Consider the following 22769-nt stretch of genomic DNA (forward strand, 5'->3'; position numbering starts at 1 on the left):
TCAGGTGTAAGGTCCAATTGCGCTACAAGTTTTGTGTGTTCCCATCTCTATTAGATCAGAACTTATTTGTATGTATAGAATTTCACCATTTTAATGTGCTTATGCAAACAAGGAATAATGCCACGTGGAATTATTGGTACATATAGGGGCTGCAAGAACAAGTCTTACAATCCCCGTGACTTGGTTCATATAGAAGCAATAAACTGAGGGAATCTTTCTCTAAATTACTTATTGATCAGTGCACAAAGAAAAGAAAAGATTAAAAAGTAGGGAAATCGTCAATATATAAGAGAATATTAAGTAAGAGATATAGCTGTCAAAGAAAATAGATATAAAAAATTTAAAGGGCATATTTGCTGTTTTATGCTTTTGAAATAGTTGGGTGGGTGTTAAATCCAGTGCACCACATTGGTCTGTGATTTTGGATGGTGCAGTGCTGAAGTTATAAAGGGTAAATGTGGAGTAATGATAGTTTGGGGTGAGAGAGTTAAAGAGTAAAAATGAGTTCTGTAGGGGTGTGATAAAGAGCAGAATACAAATTGGACATTCTGCATACATAAACACATATCTTAAGGATATGGAGTACTATTAATATATATTGTGCGCGTGAGGGACTAGTCCGCACTCAGTTTGGAACATGTAGACTGGTATAAAATTACCAGTGACTGCCTGAGTACAGCTGAGCAACTATCTGCCACCCCCAGTTAAGCTCCTCCAAATGTAAAAAAGGCCTTTGGCACAACGGAGGTCTACCGAAACCCATGCTGGCCGAGACTCCCGGCTCCCAAGAAGGAAGGAGATCCTTCCCGAGCTGGAAGGCCTGGTGGTTTTAATGGCTGAGGAACAACTCTAGGAATATGCAGGTCTTATAATTCGATATTAGAGCTGGCAATGTGGTGATTCTTAGGTCTATGAGACTTAGGATTTACCAGGGTTACCTTGAATGCTTTTAGTGCTCTACTTATTTGAAGCATTTTCTGGGCCCTGAAGTTCTTGGCGACTATTTTTCATTTTAGTGCTGGATTACGGAAGAGCATTGTGTCCTGTTCATTGAGATGAAGCTCTTTAAATCTAATTTGGAACTCCTTTAGCAATATTTCCAGTGAAACAACACATGTTTTGTTTGGGAATGCAACCAATGGTTTTTCCTCTAACAGATTTTGAGTTATGGGGACATGGCAGTTTTTCTCCTTCATTTGTTTGATGAGGACACCTGATTTTACTTCAAATGCTTTGACATGTGATTGCAATTCACAGATGAGCTTCCCCTTGCCTTGAAATTGTTGAGTAGCTCTCTTACATCTGTCAGAAAGGCAAAGTGCCATTTCCATTCTGCATCATTAAGCTCCTGTACTTCTTTATTTTTTGAAAGCAGAAAAGTCATAATCTGTGGAAGTAACTCATAGAAACGTTGCAAAACTCTCCTTCAACTCAAACAATGGACTTCTTTGTGATACAGAACATCTTCATAGTCAACATTTAATTCAGACAAAAATTCCTAAAATTGTCTGTGGTTTAGTGCATGAGCTCTAATGAAGTCAACACAAGATACCAAAATTTTCATAACAGAGTCTCATTTCAGTGATTTATAATATAGCACTTGTTGGTGGATGAGGCAGTGTATGGTTACTGGATGAGAATGATTATTTTTGTTCATCTCTTATTTAATGCAAGCAATTAATCCTTTCTTAGACCCCACCATGGTAGAAGCACTATCAGTTGTCAGGCTGGCTAGTTTAGCTCAGTTCAGCTCCAAACATTCACAGTTTGGCAAACCTTTACATAGATATTCTCACCTATAGGTTTTCCTTTGATGCTTTGCAGTGCAGCAAGCTCTTTTGTGACTTCAAAATAATCATTTGTCCCATGAATAAAAATCAAAAGTTGTGCACAATCATGAACATCATTGCTTTCGTCGAGTGCCAAGAAAAATATGAAAGTTTTTGGTGTAGTTTTGCAAATGCTGATGTAAATTGTCTCCTATTTCTTCAATCTTCCATGTAAGTCTGAAAGACTCATTGTGCTAAATAAATCGGCCTTCTCTGGACATATCTCTGGCAACAGAAAGAAGGCATTCTTTAACAAAGTCTCCCTCCACAAATAGTCTGCAAGTGCATGCTATTAGCTTGGCAACTTGAAAACTTGATCACAGTGATAAAATATTTAGCAGCTTCTGTTTCACAAAAGTATTTTGCTGAGTTGTCAGTGTAGTTTTCAGTTTTAATATTTTATCTTTTCTCAATTCTCTGACCGAACAATCGTATTTATCTTTATGTTGAGTTTCATAGTGTCAATGAAAATTGTATTCTTTGAGTACAGACACTATTTTTCTGGCATATCAGACACAAAGCTCTTTCCTTGTACTGCATAAAAAAGTAATCAAAAGTCCACTGTTCTTTGAATATCCTACACTCTTGAGTCAATTTTTTTCTTTCTTGGCATCATTGTTTCCTAGGGATTCCAAATAACTATTAGTAAAATACCAATGTATATATACATTAAATGTGTATACATGTGTATATATGTGCTATAAAAACAATATATCAGCAATAACTGCCCACAGAGAACATACAGATTGCAATGCAGAGTTTCACCAATCAGACTGCAATGAATGCAGGTTTATTGCACATACATACCACATACTATGAGCGATCAAATCAACACACTTTCCCCACAACATCTAGATATTTCTTTTAAGACTATTTGATCACTTCTGTGACTTCTATTTTTTAATTAATGAAAAAGTATAATAAATGTTAATTATTTTATTATCATTTTTTACAATTCAGTGCTCCCTAAGCAGTGAAAAAGTTAATTACATCTGCAGTTTTGTTCATAGATCACAATAGTGTAAACTGGGTTTTACACAACATACAGCATATAACATTATTCAACTGAATATAAATGCACTCATTTATTTTAAATTGGATTTTTGTACTCCTTGGCTGTTTATCACTTATCAGTAGGGGAGAACAGTAGACAACCGACCCAGAGATCAAAGATGACTCTGTTACCATCCATTCAGTATAACATCTCTCCTTCTCTCCTCCTTTTTACTTTTCTCTTTTCCTGCTTTTTCACCTTTTCTTTTGTTCCACTTTACTTCTTTCCTTATTCATACCATAACTTCTTTCCTCCTTTCTACCTTTCCTTCTATCTATTTTTCAATGTTTCCTTTTTCTACCCTTAACTACATTTCTTCTTCTTATCCACATTCCTTCTATTCCTTCTGGTAGTGACCATGGGATTAACCTCTTAACAATGCTGCCAACTTCCTCCAAGCTGCCTCTGTGCTGAGCCTGTCTTCCATGCTCTCTCTCCCGCTCTCTGACCTTCACTGCCCACAAACCACCGTGCAGATGGTCCTCCCAAATGGTTCCTCTGAATCCTGGGTAGTTGTAGTCCTGCTGTTATGTTCAGATCCTCTCACCGCCTTCACATTTATTCTCCTAATTCCCAGCCCCTCTCCCACCAGTGACTGTCCTATAAAAAAAAAAAAAAAGATATGCAGGAGCCAGCCCAGTGGGTGGGTATGCAGGATAAATGTCCTCAGTAGGCCACATGCGGTCCTCTGGCCATAGTTTGAGGACCCCTAATCTAGACCTATAGATCTTGCCTCCTGGTACAAAATCCACAAGAAAAGGGGATGGATTTCTATGATTGACTTAAGATCCTCTGTCTCCAAGCCAGGAGCGATTTCTGAATGCATAGCCAGGAGTAAACACTGAGCATCACCGATGTAGTCCCAAATAATAATAAAAAAAATCAGCACAACGTATCCCTTAAGATTGTTACTGCAAACAAAAAATTGCAATTCTATAAGCTATGAGAGAAGAGATGACACCTGGGTGGGTAATATAATTGGCTTTGCAAAGAAATTATAATAATAGCTTTGGAACTGGTACAAATCAAAACAGGCAAAAATGTGATCCTAATGCGTGGGCATCCCCTGCCCCAACTTCTTTTTTATCCCACCTAAATGATCAAAACCGTCCACACCTGGAATAGAGGAGTCTCACTGGGGGGAGATAGGGATGAGGAGAGTTAGAGTCAACTGGAGGAGACAGTCAGCAAGGAAGCCTGGAGAGCAGCTGAAAGGATGACAAAGTCAGAGACCACAGAGAAGGAGCAGAGATGTGGCTGCTTGAAAAGAGCTTAGTGGAGAAGCCATGTGAGGAAATGTATATGGCGGTTAGGGCTGTGAATTAAAGCTAGCTGACTCCTGGGACTTCATCTGACTGCTTTGTCAATTTCTCCATGTCACCCTGCAATCATCACACCTGCCAGGCCTTAAGGGCTGCAGCAGCCAGGCCAAGCAGAGAAAAGGCTCACCATCCTCCTACCAATACACGTTGACTATCTTTTCATATTAAAATAACACTAATGAGGCCCCAATTCATGGTTTCTTGAGCTTTGCCTCTTCCTATAGAAAAATGAACATCAATTGGTGAACCCATCAAAATCCAATGCAAGCCAGAGAAAATTCGCTAGCAGATCTTTCTTAGGAAAAATGATGGAGGGATAAGAAGCCCAAATCAAGCTTATTACCTGGGAAGAGGGTTCAACTGCAGGAGATATACATCATATATACTATCCATAAAATAATTTGAATGTTTATGAGGGGGTGTAGCATAATCACTAAATTTAGTATGTTTTTGTCACTCCCCCAAAGAAAGTTTTTTTACTATCAGTCCAATCTCTCCTTAGCTACACTCAGGCATTTCCTCATTACCATCTCCCAGTCCTTAACAGCTACTTGATAACTAATGTGTCTATAATTTTGCATATTATGTATAGTGCATGAAAAGAGGATCACAGAATTAGCGATCTTTTGTGTGTAACTTGATTCGCATAGAAAGTTTTAGAAATCTGGGTTAAGAAGACAGAACAGGAGTTAAAATGCTTGTCTTGTATGCAGCTGATTCATTTTGAACCCAAGTACAATTTATGTTCACCTGAGCACAGAACCACAACTAGCCTCTGAGCACTAGTGGGTATGATTCCAAAATACGATTAAAAAAATGAGTAAACAAAATAAGATTAATCTACATTAATTAACTTATATTAATTAATTAATGGTGTTAATTTACATGATAGCATGTATCAATACTTTTTTGCTTAAAAAGAGCATTACATTATATGCTTTTTTATAGTTCTATATTTGTATACTCATTTACTTCTTATGGATATTTGAATATTTTGCTTTGTAGCTAATGTGCATAACATTCTCATGATTTATATATATGGTTTTATGGGAACATAAAATTTTATTTTTAGGGACAACTAATTTTTGTTTGCTATTAGAAATGAAAGTGTTTATGGAAAAGGACAATGTTAAATTAAAGGAACCAAGGTTTATGACTATAAAGTATACTATAAAGTATATAAAAAGATTTTTCTGTATAAAATTCTCTGCATTTTGTTTTTGTGTGCCACTAGTAATACTGTTGGAAATATTTGAGAGATTTTAGGGTAAGAAGAAGAAAGACAGGCTTTCTACACTCCAGAGTACAGGCCGGTGTGGGGTGGAGAGGAAGGACACTGGGATATTGGTCATGGGAATGTTGCACTGGTAAAGGACTTTTTTATATAAATACATATGTTAAAAATCAAAAGAAAATAAAAGAAAAGGCCTCCCCCTCAAAAAAAGAAGAAAGACAGAGAAGTGTGCAAATATAAGAGAATATGTACATGCATGTACATACATATCTAACTTTAAGTCATTCCTTCATTTACTTATCAGTTTTTGTTAGTGAATTGTATCATGGTATTACTGTTTATCAAATAGCCTATGAATTTTGTTAATGATAAAGGCAATTGTGGTTTCTACAGTTTGCCTGTGGCTATCAGATCTTACTTGTATATCTATCAACTTCTCACTTCTATTCTTGATTCTCTGGCAATTGCCTCTTTAAGTATAGAGGGCAGGTAGATGTAGAGTATAAATTCTGAAAATTTCTAGATTTTTCTCTTCTTTTTGTAGATTTGGATGTATGTAATACTTAATATATATTGTTACATATTATATCTATAAACATACAGATAAATAATAGCTAATTTTAGTAAGTTATGTTTGGTGCCAAATGGGTTATTTTTTATTAGCTGCACATTGAAATTATATGAAAAGGTTTTTGAAACACCCTTGCCCCACTCCTAAATATTCTGATAGAATTAGTCTAGGGTGAAAGAGGTATTGGTTTTATTAATAACAGAGCTTACATGCAAAATTGAGCTGGGGGCTTAGGATTTGAGGAGAGGTGTTAGGCCTCTTGGAGAGGGAGGTGGGTACTCGGGTGATGGGTATGGTGTTGATTATGTTCTTGAGAAAGCAATGTATTTTAAACCAAAGAATTTAAATAATTAAAAATGATTAAAAATAAAATAAAATATATTTAGGTAATTCTAAAATATGGTTTTAGATTTTAGATTCATTTATACCAGAGGAGTGTGATGGGATAGGTGCATTTAATGCCCTATTAAAAATTTTCCTTACCCTGAATGGTTAATGTCAAGATATATTTTTACAATTTGGGGGGGGATTTTGAGCCACACCTGTTGATGCTCAGGGGTTACTCCTGTCTATGAACTCAGAAATTACTCCTGGCTCAGGAGACCATATGGGACGCTGAGTTCACCAGGTCCGTTTTGGGTCAGCCGTGTGCAAGGCAAACACACTACCACTGTGCTATCATCGTTCAGGCCCCATAGTTTTACAAATTTAACAAACATTTCTATAAGCTGTGTTATATGCCAAACACTTTCAAACTTTTAAAAATTTTACATGCATCAACTCATTTAATAATTAGAAGGGTGCTTGAAATAATTGCTATTATCACATCTGTATTTCATAGACAAAGAAGCTGAATCTTATGCTGATTAAATAACTCAAACTGTGTAACTAATAAATGGAAAAATAGAAAATTGTATTGGAATTTTTTGTCTTAACCTGCACATTTTTATATCAAAGGAGAAAGAACAGTTTTGAATTTATTCTAGGAATATGTTGTTGATTGGGTTGTCATACTTTAAATGATTACAAGATAACAATGATAAGAGATTAATTGTAACTACATTAGTAGCAACAACTGTAATAATATTTCCTAACATTATGCCAGCATTTATTGAGAATTTAGAGTAATTATACACTGTAATAAAGGCTTTATTTCATTGCATTTTTTCTTCCAACTCACTGGATTAGATTTGGTTATCTATGTATTTGTTTGTTTGTTTGTTTTAAATCAGGTAATTAAAGCTTAGAGTGTCAGGTTCTGTAATTCTTATACAGGCCCTATGTTTTTATAAGTTTATGAGCATGAATGTAAACACCATGCCCTTTACAGGAGTAATATGATTCCCAAAATGGAGAGGATAAAAGCTATCACCAAAAATATTACTTTTGATTGAGTAAGCTTTTATGGATGAATATTGGCACTGTGTGCAAATGGGACAAATAATATGAAAATGTAGAAAAATTATAAATAGTATAGACCTCTGGGATCAATAATGTATATGTGTATGTGTGTTTGCATATGTATTTGTGTGTATGTGTAAAAGTATGTCCAAAATTTGGATTATGGAGCTAAGAGACTGACCATGAAGAAGAAAGTAAGTAGAGGAGGAAAGGGAGTTGGTGGTCTCACCAAAGAAAAGGGAAAGACTGTGAGATGTTACTTGAGTCTGATTTTCTGATCCAATATCAAATAATCAATACCCAATATGTATTCTTGGTACAGAGAAGACTGATGTGTAGTTAAATAGAAAGTCTGTGACTTAATGAATGGTGATACAAAATTTGTTTTCATGAATTTCAAAAAAAAAAGAGAAGTATTAAAGAGATACAAAAATCAGAAAAAAGGAAAGGGTGAAATAAACTCAAAACTTATGAAGATAATTTCAAAATATAGAAATAGGAAGTTACAGTCATACTTATTATTTCAACAATAAGAGGACAGGGGAATAAGTAAAACTAAAGATTCTTGAGCAGTTTGGGCAAAAATTTGGATGAAAGAGATGCTAAAGAAAGCAATAAGGTACATGGTTTATGTTTAATTAACAAAATAAAATAGTCATTGAGAAGCTGTGTCATTGACTCCATTCCATACAATGTGACTGTATGCTTTTACTGATGAAAGTTTCACCTTGTTGAGAAATGATATTACATATAATTTATCATAAGACCTATGTCAACACTTTAGCTTCCAGTGGTCTACAGAGGTTCAAATGATATTCTCAACCGCTTGGACTTTGGGCACGTTAGGCAGTGCTGTTGATTTCCATGAATGTCACCCAGAGCTAATTAATTTATTAAACAAATGTGTTCTATCTAGCAAACAGGTCAATTCATAGTGTGTCTATTTAGCCTCTGAAAGCCAGTGTTGTTAATTCTCCCTGGATTTATGAGTGTGTGTGTGGGAGGTGGCACAGAAGTGTGAAGTTTTAGATGGGAGCTGAGGGTAGAGAGAAGGAAAGGTCAATATTTATGAGTGGGTTCCTAAAATTTTTTCTTATTCATTTGTATAATCAATGTAGACCTTCTGGTTTCTAAAACCCAATAATTTTACTTTTATATATGACTGAAAACAAAAACTTATTATGGAAAATTAGACTGTTTTTTGAATTGTATATATTTTTTTGACTTTATAAAAATGGAAAAAATTATATGACCAGAGAAAAGGCTTAAAATGTTATTAAAATGAACACTCAGTTGCCTTAAAGATTAAACTTTCTATAAAATACAAATATGTTTATCACAGCACTTTCTTTGTAAGGCCTAGCCTATATAGCACACACACATTTTTCTCTCCTCTGGCTTACAAATTCTTTCTTCTTTAATCCTTTGCTCTCTGTCCAAGAAGCTTCTCTTCTTATACATGACTGAACTATACCTGGAACCTGATAACCTTTAACAGAGAGGAAATTTTATACTGGATCTTTAAATTTAGTAATTTAAAACCACATAACTAATCTATGGAAAATTCCAGATTTTACCCAATTTCATATATTGTGGTATCTTTGCATTAAAGATGCAATTTTTCTGAGAATCTAAATTTTGCTTTCTTTTCCTTAAAATTTTATTTCATGTATAGCTCCTATTCTGATTAATCTTGTTGCTTTTATTAAGTGGTGACTTATTAAATAGTAACCTGTGACCTTATGTTAGGGAATGTTGGCATTGCCTGAGGGTTGAATGTCAAGGAGTAATGTTTATTTAATGCTTAATGTGTACTGACTATTACAACTGGCAAGGGCAGAAGCATGGAGAGAAAACAATCACAGACTTTTACTCTCAGTAATGAATAAATGCAACATAAAAAATACTGAACTGGAGTGTTAAGTGAAGTAAGTCAGTGATAGAAGAAAAAACATATAATCATCTCATTTATCAGTGGTATATAGTGAAATGAAACATAGGAATAGACAGTATTAAATGGGGACAAACATTTATTTATTTTTATATATTTTATTTAAACACCTTGATTACATACATGATTGTGTTGTTTGGGTTTCAGTCATGTAAAGAACACCACCCATCACCAGTGCAACATTCCCATCACCAATGTCCCAAATCTCCCTCCTATAACATTTCTATAACCCTTATGCATTCGCATTATTAGGATAGTTCAAAATGTAGTTATTTCTCTAACTAAACTCATCCCTGTTTGTGGTGGGCTTCACGAGGTGAGCTGTAACTTCCAGCCCTTCTCTCTCTTTTGTGTCTGAAAATTATTATTGCAAGAATGTCTTTCATTTTTCTTAAAACCCATAGATGAGTGAGTCCATTCTGCTTTTCTCTCTCTCTGACTTATTTCATTCAGCATAATAGATTCCATGTACATCCATGTATAGGAAAATTTCATGACTTCATCTCTCCTGACAGCTGCATAATATTCCATTGTGTATATGTACCATAGTTTCTTTAGCCATTCTTCTGTTGACGGACATCTTGGTTGTTTTCAGAGTCTTGCTATGGACAAACGTTTAATCTTAGGTTACAAAATTCAGATTACCCAGCAGAGGGCAGAAGACTGAGTGGGGGTAGTAGAGGAAGAAGATGTGGAATGAAAGTAATATGAGAAAAGAAATGGAGGATCTTGGGCACTTTGATGGTGGTGATGTCAATTACTGTGCATTAAAATTTCTACATATTAATACCACTATAATCTTGTCACCTTAGGTATAATAAAAAACAGCAATAAGGACAAAAATATTGCTAACAGTTTGTATAGCAGGAATGAGTACATTAATATGACTGAGCATCCTGATTTTGTCCAACTGCCCCTCCCCCAGGAATTGAGCTGGAGAGTGAGAAAGAAAAAGTAATAAGACAGAGAGCATAGTGATAGGCCATGTGCGTCCTTGGCAAAAAAATACTGTTTGCACTGTTCTCTAGCAGCCTTCATAATTTCTGCACAATTTGTATCTGTATCTTTTAAAACACGTGTTTCACTTTTTTCTATAACCTACATTTTTTAAAAAAGATATTAAAAAATTAACATGGAAATTACTATCAATATCATTACCATAGAGGTAATAGTTGCACATATAGCTTTGTATCCATTGTGTTGATGCCATGAAAAGTAAGCAGTAATGCTATATTTTAACCCCCTATTGTTGAGGATGGATGTCCTAAACTGTGTTTAGGATTGTTCTAAATGGAAGCTAACAACTATGAGGGAGACATTAAATCCTCTTTATCCCAATACTTAGACTACTTTTCTGGCCTGAGAAGGGATGAAAGAGAAGGGAATGAAAAATGAAGATATCATTGGATTCTGGGATACAGTGTATCCCTATAAACACACAAATAATGGAACCTATTATCTACCCTGAGAAGAATCACCTGGCAAATCCTTTCTATTTAGGTGAGAACACTCCAAGACTCTGGTTATTTTAAACCTTAGGCAATACCTGTCCATCACTAGGTAATAACCATTGTGGTAGACTCTTGGTTTTCAATAAATTACAGCAGTTTATGAATAAAAATATTTTATATGTAGTAAATATATTGTTTATAATAAATTATAAATATTATTTATAAATATATTATTTATTATATAAAATATAATATAAATATATTTTATATGTCACTAATCTAGAAAGAAACTTCATAATTGTACTTTGTGTATTGATATTTTTTTAACTTTTATTGAGACCAATGTGTATTACAAGTCTTTCGCAGGTATGTAGCCACAGTGAACTAGGGAAATTCCCATCACCAGTGTTGACCTTCCTCCACCACAGTTCCCAGCATGCATCTTATTTCTCCACCTTGAGCCCCCTGGACTGCTAGTATAACAGGTCCCTTTTGTGTATAGCTTATTATAGTTTAGGTTTCTCTATTCTATTGTCATTGACTTTGGTTTGGTTATTTAGATCTAACCATTTTTTTATTTACACTTAATGCTTCTGAGACTTCTTGGCCTTTGGGTCCCATCCACTTTTTTTTCTGTAAACTTATAGGAAGACATAGAAATATGAGGTAGAAAAAGATGATTCATGTTCTATGGTTCTGAAGGGCTGAAAGGTGGGATGCCCTATCTAGACACTATAAATAAAAATAAAATAAAAAACAAGAGGAAAATAAATAAATAAATAAACTTAAAAAATAATGGAACCAGAGTAATAGCACAGCAGTAGGATGTTTGCCTTGCATGCAGCCTATCTAAGATGGACCTTGATTCAATTCCCCATCATCCCATATGGTCCTCTAAGCCAGGAGCAATTTCTTAGTGCATAGCCAGTATTAACCTTTGGGCGTCAGAGGGTATAGCCCAAAAAGCAAAAAATAAAAAATAAATAAATAAAAAATAAAAATAAAATGGGGGCAGATGTGGCAAGTTGTTTTGTTTTGTTTTATTTTTGATTAGGCATAGTAAACTTTGCTAAGGGATTCAGGGTGTCTCTACCCTTGAAGAATACTGTCATGAGACCCACTATAAGACTGGACATGTTAGTTGTCAAATCTCAAGGTCTCTATGATGCCAGAAAAAGTTCTGCTCAGTCACTTTGATTAACTTTCAAGTTAGTCCTCTGTAATTAGAGATCTTGGTTTTTGTACAAAATCTAGGATGGAGGGACCTCTGATTTTATCTCACCATTAGGTGCTAATGTAGGGCAACCTGCTTTTAGATCAAGTTGTTGCTGTTTCCTTGTTACCAGGGTGTCGTATGAACCTATCCTGGAGCAAGTGGGTGCCAGAGCAGTATTAGGGCCTCCCCAGAGTAGGGGTATTACTGGTGCTGGTGTAAGGAAATGGGCCAGTTCTAAGGTTGGGATCTGGTGTTTAGGATTAGATCACATGAGGTCTAAGTCAAGTTTCCATGATAAATGTTTAGGGTGGAAAGTGCCCTGTATTATAAAATGCATGGGTTCATATCCTATTAGATAAGAACTTGTATCTTTACATAAGATTTGACCATTTTTTTGTGCTATGCAAAAGGGAACTATGCCATATTATTATATCATTGGTGCATTTGGGTGTAAAAATTACATGCTATACAATCTCTGTGTCCTGGTTTTGACCTGAGCGCTTATCCCAAGCAAAGATTTTCTCTAGAATTTCTTACTAAGCAGAACCAAAATAAGCAAAAGAGAATAGGGGAGTTGGGGGAATGGAGGAAGTTACCTCTACATATGGTTATGAACATACTAAGAGTTATAACTATTAAAAAAGCAAACACACAAAGAAAATATTGATATTTGTATTAACTCTTTTGAGATAGTGTGAGGTGGGGATAAGATCCAGGGCACATTTCCTCCTGCTTTGTGAAATCTGAGAAATGGTTTACAGCAGTAAGTTATCAGGTAGTGTTCTCGAGCTTAGGGTTCCTCTGGAGCTGAACCTGGTAGCAAGCAATAGTTCACTTTGAGGGGAAGTGGGAGAAAAAGGGCTACATAGAATGAGTCAGCAGGAGCAGTGGCTGAAGCTTTTTGCCAGGGAGAGAAATGTGGGGGGCTGACAGGGTGTCCTTTTGCTTTGGGCGCAGGTTGGCAGTTTTCTGAAGCAAGGGGACAGCCTGGGATCCTGAGGAGTTAAGAACTGAGGGTAGAGAGGGTTAAGTAGGGAGACATAAAGGAGCAGAATTGAGGAGGTGGGAGGATAGAATGAGTTTTGTAAGGTGTTGAATGGGAGAAGGGAAAAGGATAATATATAACAGGAACTATATTCAATATAGGCATGAATGTTTACAATACAGATTAGGCAAATATAGAGGAGTCCACTGCATACACACTCATGCCTGCTTATAGACAGAAATTAGAGATCTATTCATAGATTATAGTTGGAGGCATGACTCTTATGGGATGGCTCAGCTTAAAATATTAATAATAATAAATTTTAAAAATGGGCTGGTACATCGAAAGAGAAAGGTTTTCGAATCTGTAGGCTCTTCATCAACGGTGGGATTGAAATTTGCTAAATGAAGCTTCTATCATTAGATTATGTAGAGAGCATTTTAAGATAAACATTATTTTCACATCTAGAGTACTAAATAATATGGTAGTGAGCACTATGAGAGTAGTCTACCCTATTTAGTATCATCCACTATGCCTTGTGCATTGAGATTCCATTCCTAAGAGAAAACTGACAGCATGGACATTATAATATCATAATTGATTGTTATAAGTCCTTAAATAATAATTTCTGAATCTGGATAGGGATTGCATTGAATCTATATAGTAATTTAGGTAAAATGATCATTTTGATTATGTTTATTTTTTCTACCTATGAGAATTGATGTTCTTCCAGTTCTTTAGGTCCTCTTCAATTTATTTTTGAAATGTTTTTAAGTTTTAAAGATACTGGTCTTTCACCTCTCTTGTTAGGCTGATTCCTAGGTACACTTGATATTTTAGATACTATTTTAAATAACATAGACTCATTTATTTATTTCTTCTCTGCTTTGTTTTATATAAAGAATCCTTTTGTCTTTTGTGTGTTGACATTCTAGCTGGCCACTATGCTATAGTGGTTTATTGTTTCTAGGAGATTTTCTGTGGACCCTTATGGTTTTCAATGTATATCATTTCATCTAAAAATAGAGATAGTTTGATTCCTCTTTCCCTATTTGAGTTTCTTTGATTTCCTTCTCTGTCTGATTGCTATTGCTAGGACTTCTAATACTATGTTGAATAAGAGTGGAGGCAGTGGACAGCTTTGCCTAGTGCCTGACCTTACTGGGAATGCTTTCAGTTTTTCACCATTATGGATAATGCTGACTGTGGACTTCTTATAGATAGCTGTAACTGTCTTGAGGACGGTTCCTTCCAACCACATTTTGCTGAGTGTTTTCATTATGAATGGGTATTGGATTTTGTCAACTGCCTTATCCATTGATATGATCATGTGGTTTTTGTCTGGTATAAGCTGAAATGTCTTCGAGGTTAAAGGGGCTGTGGGTCAATGGCCTTTCTTTCCTGTGTGGGCACTGAGTTTTCGTGATGGCATCTGGGATATCCAAAGGAGGAAGGATGAGGGAGGGGTAGTTTTGCACTCACTTCAAATTTAAAGGGTGACTTGGGGGGTCCCTGCACCCCACGTCCTCCCTAGTAGGGTCCGTGAGGATGGGTTTTGGGGTGGGGCTGTTCTCACGGGCTTTCTTTTGGCGGGTCACATCCGGCAGTGTTCAGGGGTTACTTCTTGTTCTACACTCAGAAATCGCTCCTTGAAGGCTTGGTGGACCACATGGAATGGCAAGAATTGAACTGGGATCTGTCGGGGTTAGCTGAGTACCACCTTGCTATATCACTCCAGTCCCTTACCTGCCTTTCTTTCCAGTGTGGGAGTGGGGCTTTTGTGATGGCAGCTGGAGGTAATGTAGACCTGTGTTAATTTTTGCAATACTAAAAAAGAAAACTTGGGTCTGGGGAGAAGGCTAAATGGGCTGAAACCATGCTCTGTATGTGATAAACCCTATTCAATCTCTAAGCATGCTTCTGCCATGAATGCTACCCATGGTACTACCAGGAGTGACCAAAAACATTAAGTCAGTTTCAGCACTGAGTACAGTTGGGTTATAATTCAAAATCCAAGCATATTTGAAATCCCCTTCATTATTTATGTTAATATACAATATTTCTTTCTTTATTTACTTCACAGTCAAGTATTTTAACTAAGACACAAAAGGGTGTGCGCCCTCCCATGCACATGTTCCCATCCTCAGCTCTATTTGTTCTTTGGTCTACTTGCGTGCCCACTTAATGTGACCAACATCCTTGTGCTGACAGGCAGGAGACAACTTTTGCTTTTAAACTGGGTAATCTTGGAAGCTGGATTATTATCTTTTTTGTCTTTGCCATCTCCTACCTACCCTGATGTTTATGTAGGAAACGACAGTATTCTTAGTAAAAACTTCACCGTTTGCATTATTATGTACAAACCTCTAGGTCTTAGCTTCATATTGGATACTGGACAAGGGTTCCCCTTCTGCTGGAGAAGCATTCCCCCATACTGTTTTCTTCTGAAACTATCTTTCCATACAAACATCTCCTGAGTTCATCTGAGTTTTTAATTCCAAGGTTGGGAAAAGCATGTCATTATGTTTTGTTGTTGGGGAGACAACAGAAGATTTAAGAAAACTTACATTAGTTCAAACATTCACAGACTATTGGGAAGGGCCAGTAATAGTTTTGGGTCACTTATTCCAGAACAGCATCTATCACGTAAGTTAGTCTCTGAAGGCTGGTTGTAAAAACTTCACTGTTTGCATTATTGTGTATAAATCTCTAGGCAAGTTCCAATATAGCAACATTTCAATACACAAGGAGACCATTCAGCCTCATAATACTATTTTACTTTTATGTTGAAGGAATTAAATTAAAAAGTTTATTTTTTTTCCAGGCTCTTTAAACTAAGCCCATAGCCCTTAAGTTGTTGCCATGCCAATTTGACTGGAGAATCTACATGGTGGTGAGCAGTGAGATTTGCATTCTGGGATCTTCTGTAATAACCAGATTTCAAAAGTATCTGCTGAGTACGTGAGAACAGAATGACCAGAGGACTATTTAATGTTCACAGTGGTAATCATGGGCTATTTGTAAAACACCTACTATGTGCCAGTTTTAGCTTGAAATGGGTTCTTATAGGTAACTTCATACCTTGAACACTCAACCATAAATGAACAAATATAAAAACCTAAGAGAAATATGAAGGAATTTTCATTTTTATAGCATTCTGATATGGAAATTTGTTTCCTAAATGTATGAAAAGCCAACTGGAAAAAAAATTACTCCAGGTTGACCAGTTTTTGGAAATGCTCTAGTTGCATTAGTCCTGGAAAAGGTATCACAGGCTGTTGCCGTCTGAGTGGCAGTATTAGAGTTCTTTATCACATTCAGACAGAATTTAGTTCTATTTTGTTTCAGTAGTCAGATCACATCGAGGTAGTTTTTCTGCAATCATCTGTTGGAGACAGTATCCTGTCAGAGGATCAATTTTTCTGTCTTCTGTCTTTTATGCAGCCTTTACCTAAGGCTGCCCATCTGCTGATTTTGCTGTAAGCTGTTGGACTAACAGGAAAGGTATTTCACAGCTGAAGGAGATTTTTTCTTTGAAGCCAAAGGAAAAGTGAACACCCCCAATGCTAAATCCAGATCTAGACCACTCCCTTTAGCTTCTTTCCGGAGTTAATAGCTACCTTCAAAAACCTGCCCCCTTCACAAACTGATGTTAGCCCAGATAAGCGGCTGCAGATCCCACTTTGGAGACATAAGGTCTCCATCCCTTCTGAATATTTTACTGCCCTTTGTTCTAAAAACCTTCCCGCCAAAAAGTATGATTGACATGTTCTTTTTCCTGCCCATTTCTCCTCCTCTATATAAGAGTTGCTGAACCCAATAAATTTTGCCTCTGACCGGAACTTCGCCTGGGGTCTTCTTTATTAACCTCTCTCAGATTTTTTACAGGTGTGGTTGTTCTTTTAACTCAGCAAAATAAGAGTGCGGAAGTCCAAGAGCCTCCCAGCCGTTTCCCCGCTGGCCGGGCCCCTCCGGGGGACTCTAGGACCACGCATTTTGGCGCCCAACGCTGGGCTCGAAGACCACCACACTCGGACGACCAAGAGAGCCGGGCGAGTCCGGAGCTGTTTTGTAAAACGCAAAAAAGGACCTCACCAAGGTAAGCGTATAAACAGTCAGCCCTTGATCAAAATAAACTGCAGTATTTTCGTCGTCCCCCTCGCCGCCCCTTAATTGGCTTTTGGGGGCTTCACCCAGTGAAAACGCCATGGGTGTCACGCTAAGTACCGAGCTTAAATTCATTAAAGAGATACAGTCTGAGTTAAAAAACAGACACGTAGAGGTTACCAAAAAAGATATTTGTAATTTCTTAATATATGTTTATAATGTATGTCCGTGGTTTGTGATTACCTGTCCAGAAATTGTTGCGTCCACTTGGGACAAAATAGGAAACGAACTGAGTGCTCATTTTACGGTTAACAAGGAACCCAAAACAGAGAAAATTGTATTACAATACTGGAGCCTGCTGCGTGACATCATTGTAGCTAAAAATACTGAGGAAAATGCCAAAGAAATTGTTTGCGCTGCCGAAACGCATCTCGAGCAAGTTTCCCGTGAGTGTTCCAGGCCTGCCACCCGCTCGAATTCCCTATCCCAACTCTCATCTCCCTCCTCTTTAGCTCCCGCCGCCAGTGCGGCGATGCCTGAAACGATTAACCCTTCCCTCGCCTCTATGCTACAAACTGCTCTCAGAGACCTTTCCGGCATCTCCCGCCTCTATCCCTCCCTGGCTTCAGCTCCGCCCCAGCAACCCGACCGGACAGACGCTCTAGCCCCAAGGGAGAAAGCAGCTCTCTGCCAAGATTCTTCCACTACAAAACCTCCACCTTACGCTGTCCCTGCCCCCCCATGTCTTTCATCTCTGCCTCTTCCTCCTTCCGCCCTAGACACTCAGCTCACCACAATTACCTCCATGATCTCCCAACTAGCTCATGAAGTCCATAAAATAAATCCAACTTCACAATCCTTTTTCCCTGTTCTCCTTCCTAATGGAGAAAGCCTTCCTCCACCCCCCTCTCAACAACCCCCACCGCTCCACACTTACCGCCCCCCCCGCCGCCCGCAGGCCCCCGCACCCGCGCGCGGGTGCGGCGTGAGCGCAAGGCGCAAGCGGCCGCGGAAGCCGCGGCTCAAGCTCAAGCAGAAGTGGCGATGGATTCGGGCTCTCAACACTCAGATTCGGACGGAGAGGAAGCCCAACCCAGCAACAACAGACCTCCGGAGGGTGAGATAAATTTCCGTTACGAGGCTATTAATAAAAGGGACCTCAATGAACTGCTTCAAGCAGTTAAGAATTACGGTGCCCAAGCCTCCTATACTATATCTTGTCTTGAATCGCTGGGAAATGGTGGTGCCCTTTTGCCCTATGAATGGAAACGTGTTGTCTCCAATGCACTCCCGCGTAAGCAGTACTTGCTCTGGGAGACTGACTTTTATAAAACCTGTCGAGATCTATCTCGGGGAGATAAAACATGTCGGCTTATGCTCTCCGGCTCTCCCCCGTATGACTCTGCACAGCAACAACGCTCATTGCCCCTTGATTATTTAATAAACACAGGTTTTGCCGCTATGAAAGCGTGGCGAGCTTTGCCCAAGGAAGGCGATGCAAACGCCCCGCTTGGCCAAATCACACAGGGACCAGATGAACCCTATAATGCATTCATCAGTCGCCTCCTAGAGGCCGTTGAGAGAATTGCAGGCTCCTCTCCCTCTGAAATGACAAATACTCTAGTCAGACAGCTCGCTTATGAGAATGCCAATGCTTCTTGCAAAGCCCTCTTAAAGGGACGCATGGCTAACAAAACCATACATGATATGATCGACCTTTGTCGTGATGTTGATCCCTTTGCCCACCGAGTTGCCCATGCTATGGCTGTCATACAAAACCAATCCTCAGGCAAAGTCTGTTATTCGTGTGGACAACCTGGACATTTTGCCTCTCAATGCCCTCAGCGCTTAGCCCCTGTCATGCAGACAGGTACAGCTACACCCCGTCCTCCATTTTGTCCACGCTGCCGCCGTGGCCGCCATTGGGTGGCGGAGTGCCATGCCGTTAAAGACATAGATGGCAATCCCCTGCAGCCTAACCACCGCCTTTCGGGTCAGGGAAAATCCACCAGGGGCCAGCTCCGGGCCCCGAGCCGTCAATTTCAACGCTTTGTTCCGGCTTCGGAGCCCAGCCAGCCGGTCCAACCCACCCCAGATCCCCAGGCATATTACCAGCAGCAACAGCAGCCTTGCCAGCATCAGCCACTAGTCCCCCCCTCAATGCTCCCACCTCAGCAGCCTCCCTTATCAGGGCAACCCCGGGGAGCGCAGGACTGGACCTGTACCCCGCCTCCCCACACGTATTAACCCCTGAGCATGGTGTTTGTCAGATTCCCACAGGTGTTTTTGGTCCGCCACCACCCGGACATTTCTTTATGATTATTGGGCGTGCATCCATGACTATCAGAGGTCTAATCATACAACCTTCCATAGTAGACAATGATTATACTGGAGAAATTATACTTCTCGCAGTCGCCCCCTATTACCCTGTCCAAGTACTGCCTGGGCAGCGTATAGCGCAAGCCCTTCCGCTCCCCCTCAATGCCACTTTGCCTTCTCTCCCCGAAATCCGTGGCAACTCAGATCCCGGCTCCTCTGACATATTTTGGGTTCGTGCCATGTGTAAAATTAGACCCCCACTTGTGATTACAATTGAGGGCATGCCCTTCACGGGCCTTCTTGACTCTGGAGCGGACACCACCTGCTTCTCTCCAGCTAGCTGGCCTCCCGATTGGCCCACGACTGCCTCCTTTGACGCTGTCTCTGGAGTCGCAGGTACAGTAAAGCAAGTCCTCATCAGTGCCAATAAATTGGTCTGGCAAGATGAAGATGGGGACACTGGCCTTGTCCGCCCATACATTATCCCAGACCTGCCCATTAATTTGTGGGGTCGAGACATTATGGAGCAAATGGGAGTTTATATTGTCAAATGCAGAAACCCTGCTGCTCTGTCCCAAATGATGCATCAAGGCTATACGCCTTCCAAAGGCCTGGGAAAAAATTTACAAGGCATCCCTAAGCCTATTCAGCCAACACCCAATCCCGGCCGCCAAGGGCTTGGTTACCACTCTGTGTACTCCATGTCAGTTAGCTCCACACCGGCACCCCTGGCGGAAAAAATCACATGGCACGCCGACACACCTGTGTGGATAGGGCAATGGCCACTCTCCGCTGAAAAGCTACAGGCTGCTTCAGCACTTGTAAAGGAACAGCTTGAAGCTGGTCATTTAGAACCTTCCACCTCCCCCTGGAATACACCCATTTTTGTAATTCGCAAAAAGTCCGGCAAGTGGCGCCTTCTCCATGACCTAAGAGCTATTAATAAGACTATGGTCCCCATGGGAGCCACTCAGGCAGGCCTTCCAGTACCGTCCGCCATTCCCTCTAACACTTTTAAAATGGTTATTGATCTCAAAGATTGTTTTTTTTTCCATTCCTCTTCATCCTGATGATTGCAAACGCTTTGCCTTCTCCCTCCCAGTTTCTAACTGCGCAGGTCCTTGTCCTCGTTTCCAGTGGACAGTCCTGCCTCAAGGAATGACCAACAGTCCAACCCTCTGTCAAAGATATGTTGCTTCCTTCATTGACCCCTTTCGCACCTTGCACCCCTCCCTCTATATCTTGCACTATATGGACGACATCCTTCTCGCTTGTGCAGATGAATCTCTCCTACGCTCTGCCTCTTCTGATCTCATTTCTCTTTTATCCTCCAAAGGCTTTAATATTTCAGAAGATAAAGTCCAGGTGTCTCCACCCCAGCTATTTTTAGGCTTCGAACTTCTGCCCTCCCAAGTGAAAACACAGAAGGTGCAAATTCGTACCCAGCACCTCAAGACACTTAATGATTTCCAACGGCTCCTTGGTGACATTAACTGGCTTCGCCCCTATCTTAAGCTCACCACAGGAAATCTTAAACCCCTTTTTGACATCCTCCAAGGAGACTCCAACCCCTCTAGCCCCCGTTCGCTTACTGAGGAAGCTCGTGATGCACTCACTCTTGTTGATCATGCCATTCAGAACCAATTCATTACCTACTATGACCCCTCTATCCCCCTGCAGCTCATTGTCTGTTCCACTGCCTTTACACCCACTGCAGTTCTCTGGCAAACTGCCCCCCTTTATTGGGTTCATCTTCCTTCCTCCCCTTCTAAAGTTCTTTCTACATACCCTTCTTCTATTCTTCAACTTCTGCACCAAGGATGCGATATCTCTCTCAAACTTTTTGCTAAACATCCTGATCTCATCATTCTCCCATACTCTACACAACAGTTATCCTGGCTTGCAAACCAGGACCAAGCCTGGCTCCTTTTTCTCACTTACTTTCAAGGCGACCTTTCCACACACATGCCAGCCGACAAACTTTTACACTTTCTTAACCAGCATCCTGTTGTTTTCCCAAAAATTACTAAACATCAACCCATCTCCACTGCCTCCCTTGTCTTTACAGATGGGAGCTCTACCGGGACGGCTGCCTTTTCAGTTGATGGCAACCAAAAAACTATACCAACCACCCACAACTCTGCCCAACTTGTTGAACTAGAGGCCGTGCATCAAGTCTTTCTCTCTGTCCCTCAGGCCTTTAACCTATATACAGATAGCCATTACATTGCATCCTCTCTCCCCCTTTTAGAAACAGTGCCTTTCATTAAACCCTCCACTCCCGCCTTCACCCTTTTCTCTAATATACAACAGCTTATTTTACAACGCTCCAATCCATTTTATGTGTCCCACATTCGAGCACACTCAGGTCTGCCCGGTCCTCTGACTCTTGGCAACGCTCTTGTTGATGCTGCCTCCCGTACCCCCTCCTCCGTCTCCATCCTCCTTTCCAACCCTACTCCTCCCTCCTCACAATCCCCTTTGCAGCAAGCTTCTGTCGCTCATCGCCTCCACCACCTCAATGCTCAAACTCTACGTCTTAAATATGCTATCACTCGCGAACAAGCCCGAGAAATTGTTCGCTCCTGTAAATCCTGTCTTTCTCTTCTCCCTGAACCTCACGTTGGAGTTAACCCCCGTGGCATAGTGCCCGGTGAACTTTGGCAAATGGATGTCACGCATTTCTCAGCATTTGGCAAGCTCAAATATATTCATGTCACTGTTGATACCTTTAGTGGTTTTATTTGTGCCTCCTTACATACTGGAGAATCTTCTGCTGATGTCATCGCCCACATGCTTCACTGCTTCACCACTCTAGCAGTGCCCAAAATTCTTAAAACAGACAATGGCCCTGGGTATGTTGGCAAAAAATTTCAAGACTTTTGTGCTAAATTTGGCATTAAGCACAAAACGGGAATAGCCTTTAACCCCCAGGGTCAAGGCATTGTTGAGCGAGCTAATCAAACCTTGAAAAATATGCTCTTTAAGCTCGCAGGCGAAAGTGAAACCTTGTACGCTCGCCGAGGCAAGCACCGCCTTCTGCTTGCCCATGCACTTTTTGTGCTCAATTTCTTGTCTCTAGATCCTCAAAGCCGCTCGGCGGCTGATCGATATTGGCATCCACACACTGCCGATGGTTTCCAGTCTGTCCTCTGGAAAGATGTTCGATCGGGACTCTGGAAAGGGCCCCACCCAGTTCTCATCTGGGGCAAAGGCCATGCTTGTGTCCATAACACAGACACTGGTGATACCCGCTGGCTTCCAGACCGGCTGGTCAAACATTATAATCCGCCCAGGGCCCCTAGCCCTGAGAACCCCATTCCCCCTTC

At 39.8% G+C, this 22769-nt stretch overlaps 1 protein-coding gene across 1 annotated transcript; it reads left to right on the plus strand.

Annotated features, from left to right (window-relative positions):
• Window positions 1-17221: 17221 nt before the first annotated feature.
• Window positions 17222-19368, plus strand: LOC126008592 (endogenous retrovirus group K member 5 Gag polyprotein-like). The gene is made up of 3 exons (XM_049772855.1): window positions 17222-17237; window positions 17373-17950; window positions 18013-19368. The coding sequence occupies exons 1-3, from the start codon at window positions 17222-17224 to the stop codon at window positions 19366-19368; spliced, it is 1950 nt and encodes a 649-aa protein (XP_049628812.1).
• The last annotated feature ends 3401 nt before the right edge of the window (window positions 19369-22769 follow it).

This window comes from Suncus etruscus, chromosome 5 (assembly GCF_024139225.1).
Source record: "Suncus etruscus isolate mSunEtr1 chromosome 5, mSunEtr1.pri.cur, whole genome shotgun sequence".
In the NCBI taxonomy this organism is placed as follows: domain Eukaryota; kingdom Metazoa; phylum Chordata; class Mammalia; order Eulipotyphla; family Soricidae; genus Suncus; species Suncus etruscus.

Bases quoted from the DNA above. Each gene is read 5' to 3' on its own strand.
- LOC126008592 (XM_049772855.1), top strand. The intron at 17,951-18,012 runs GTCCATAAAATA...TAATGGAGAAAG, and splicing joins TCTCCCAACTAGCTCATGAA to CCTTCCTCCACCCCCCTCTC.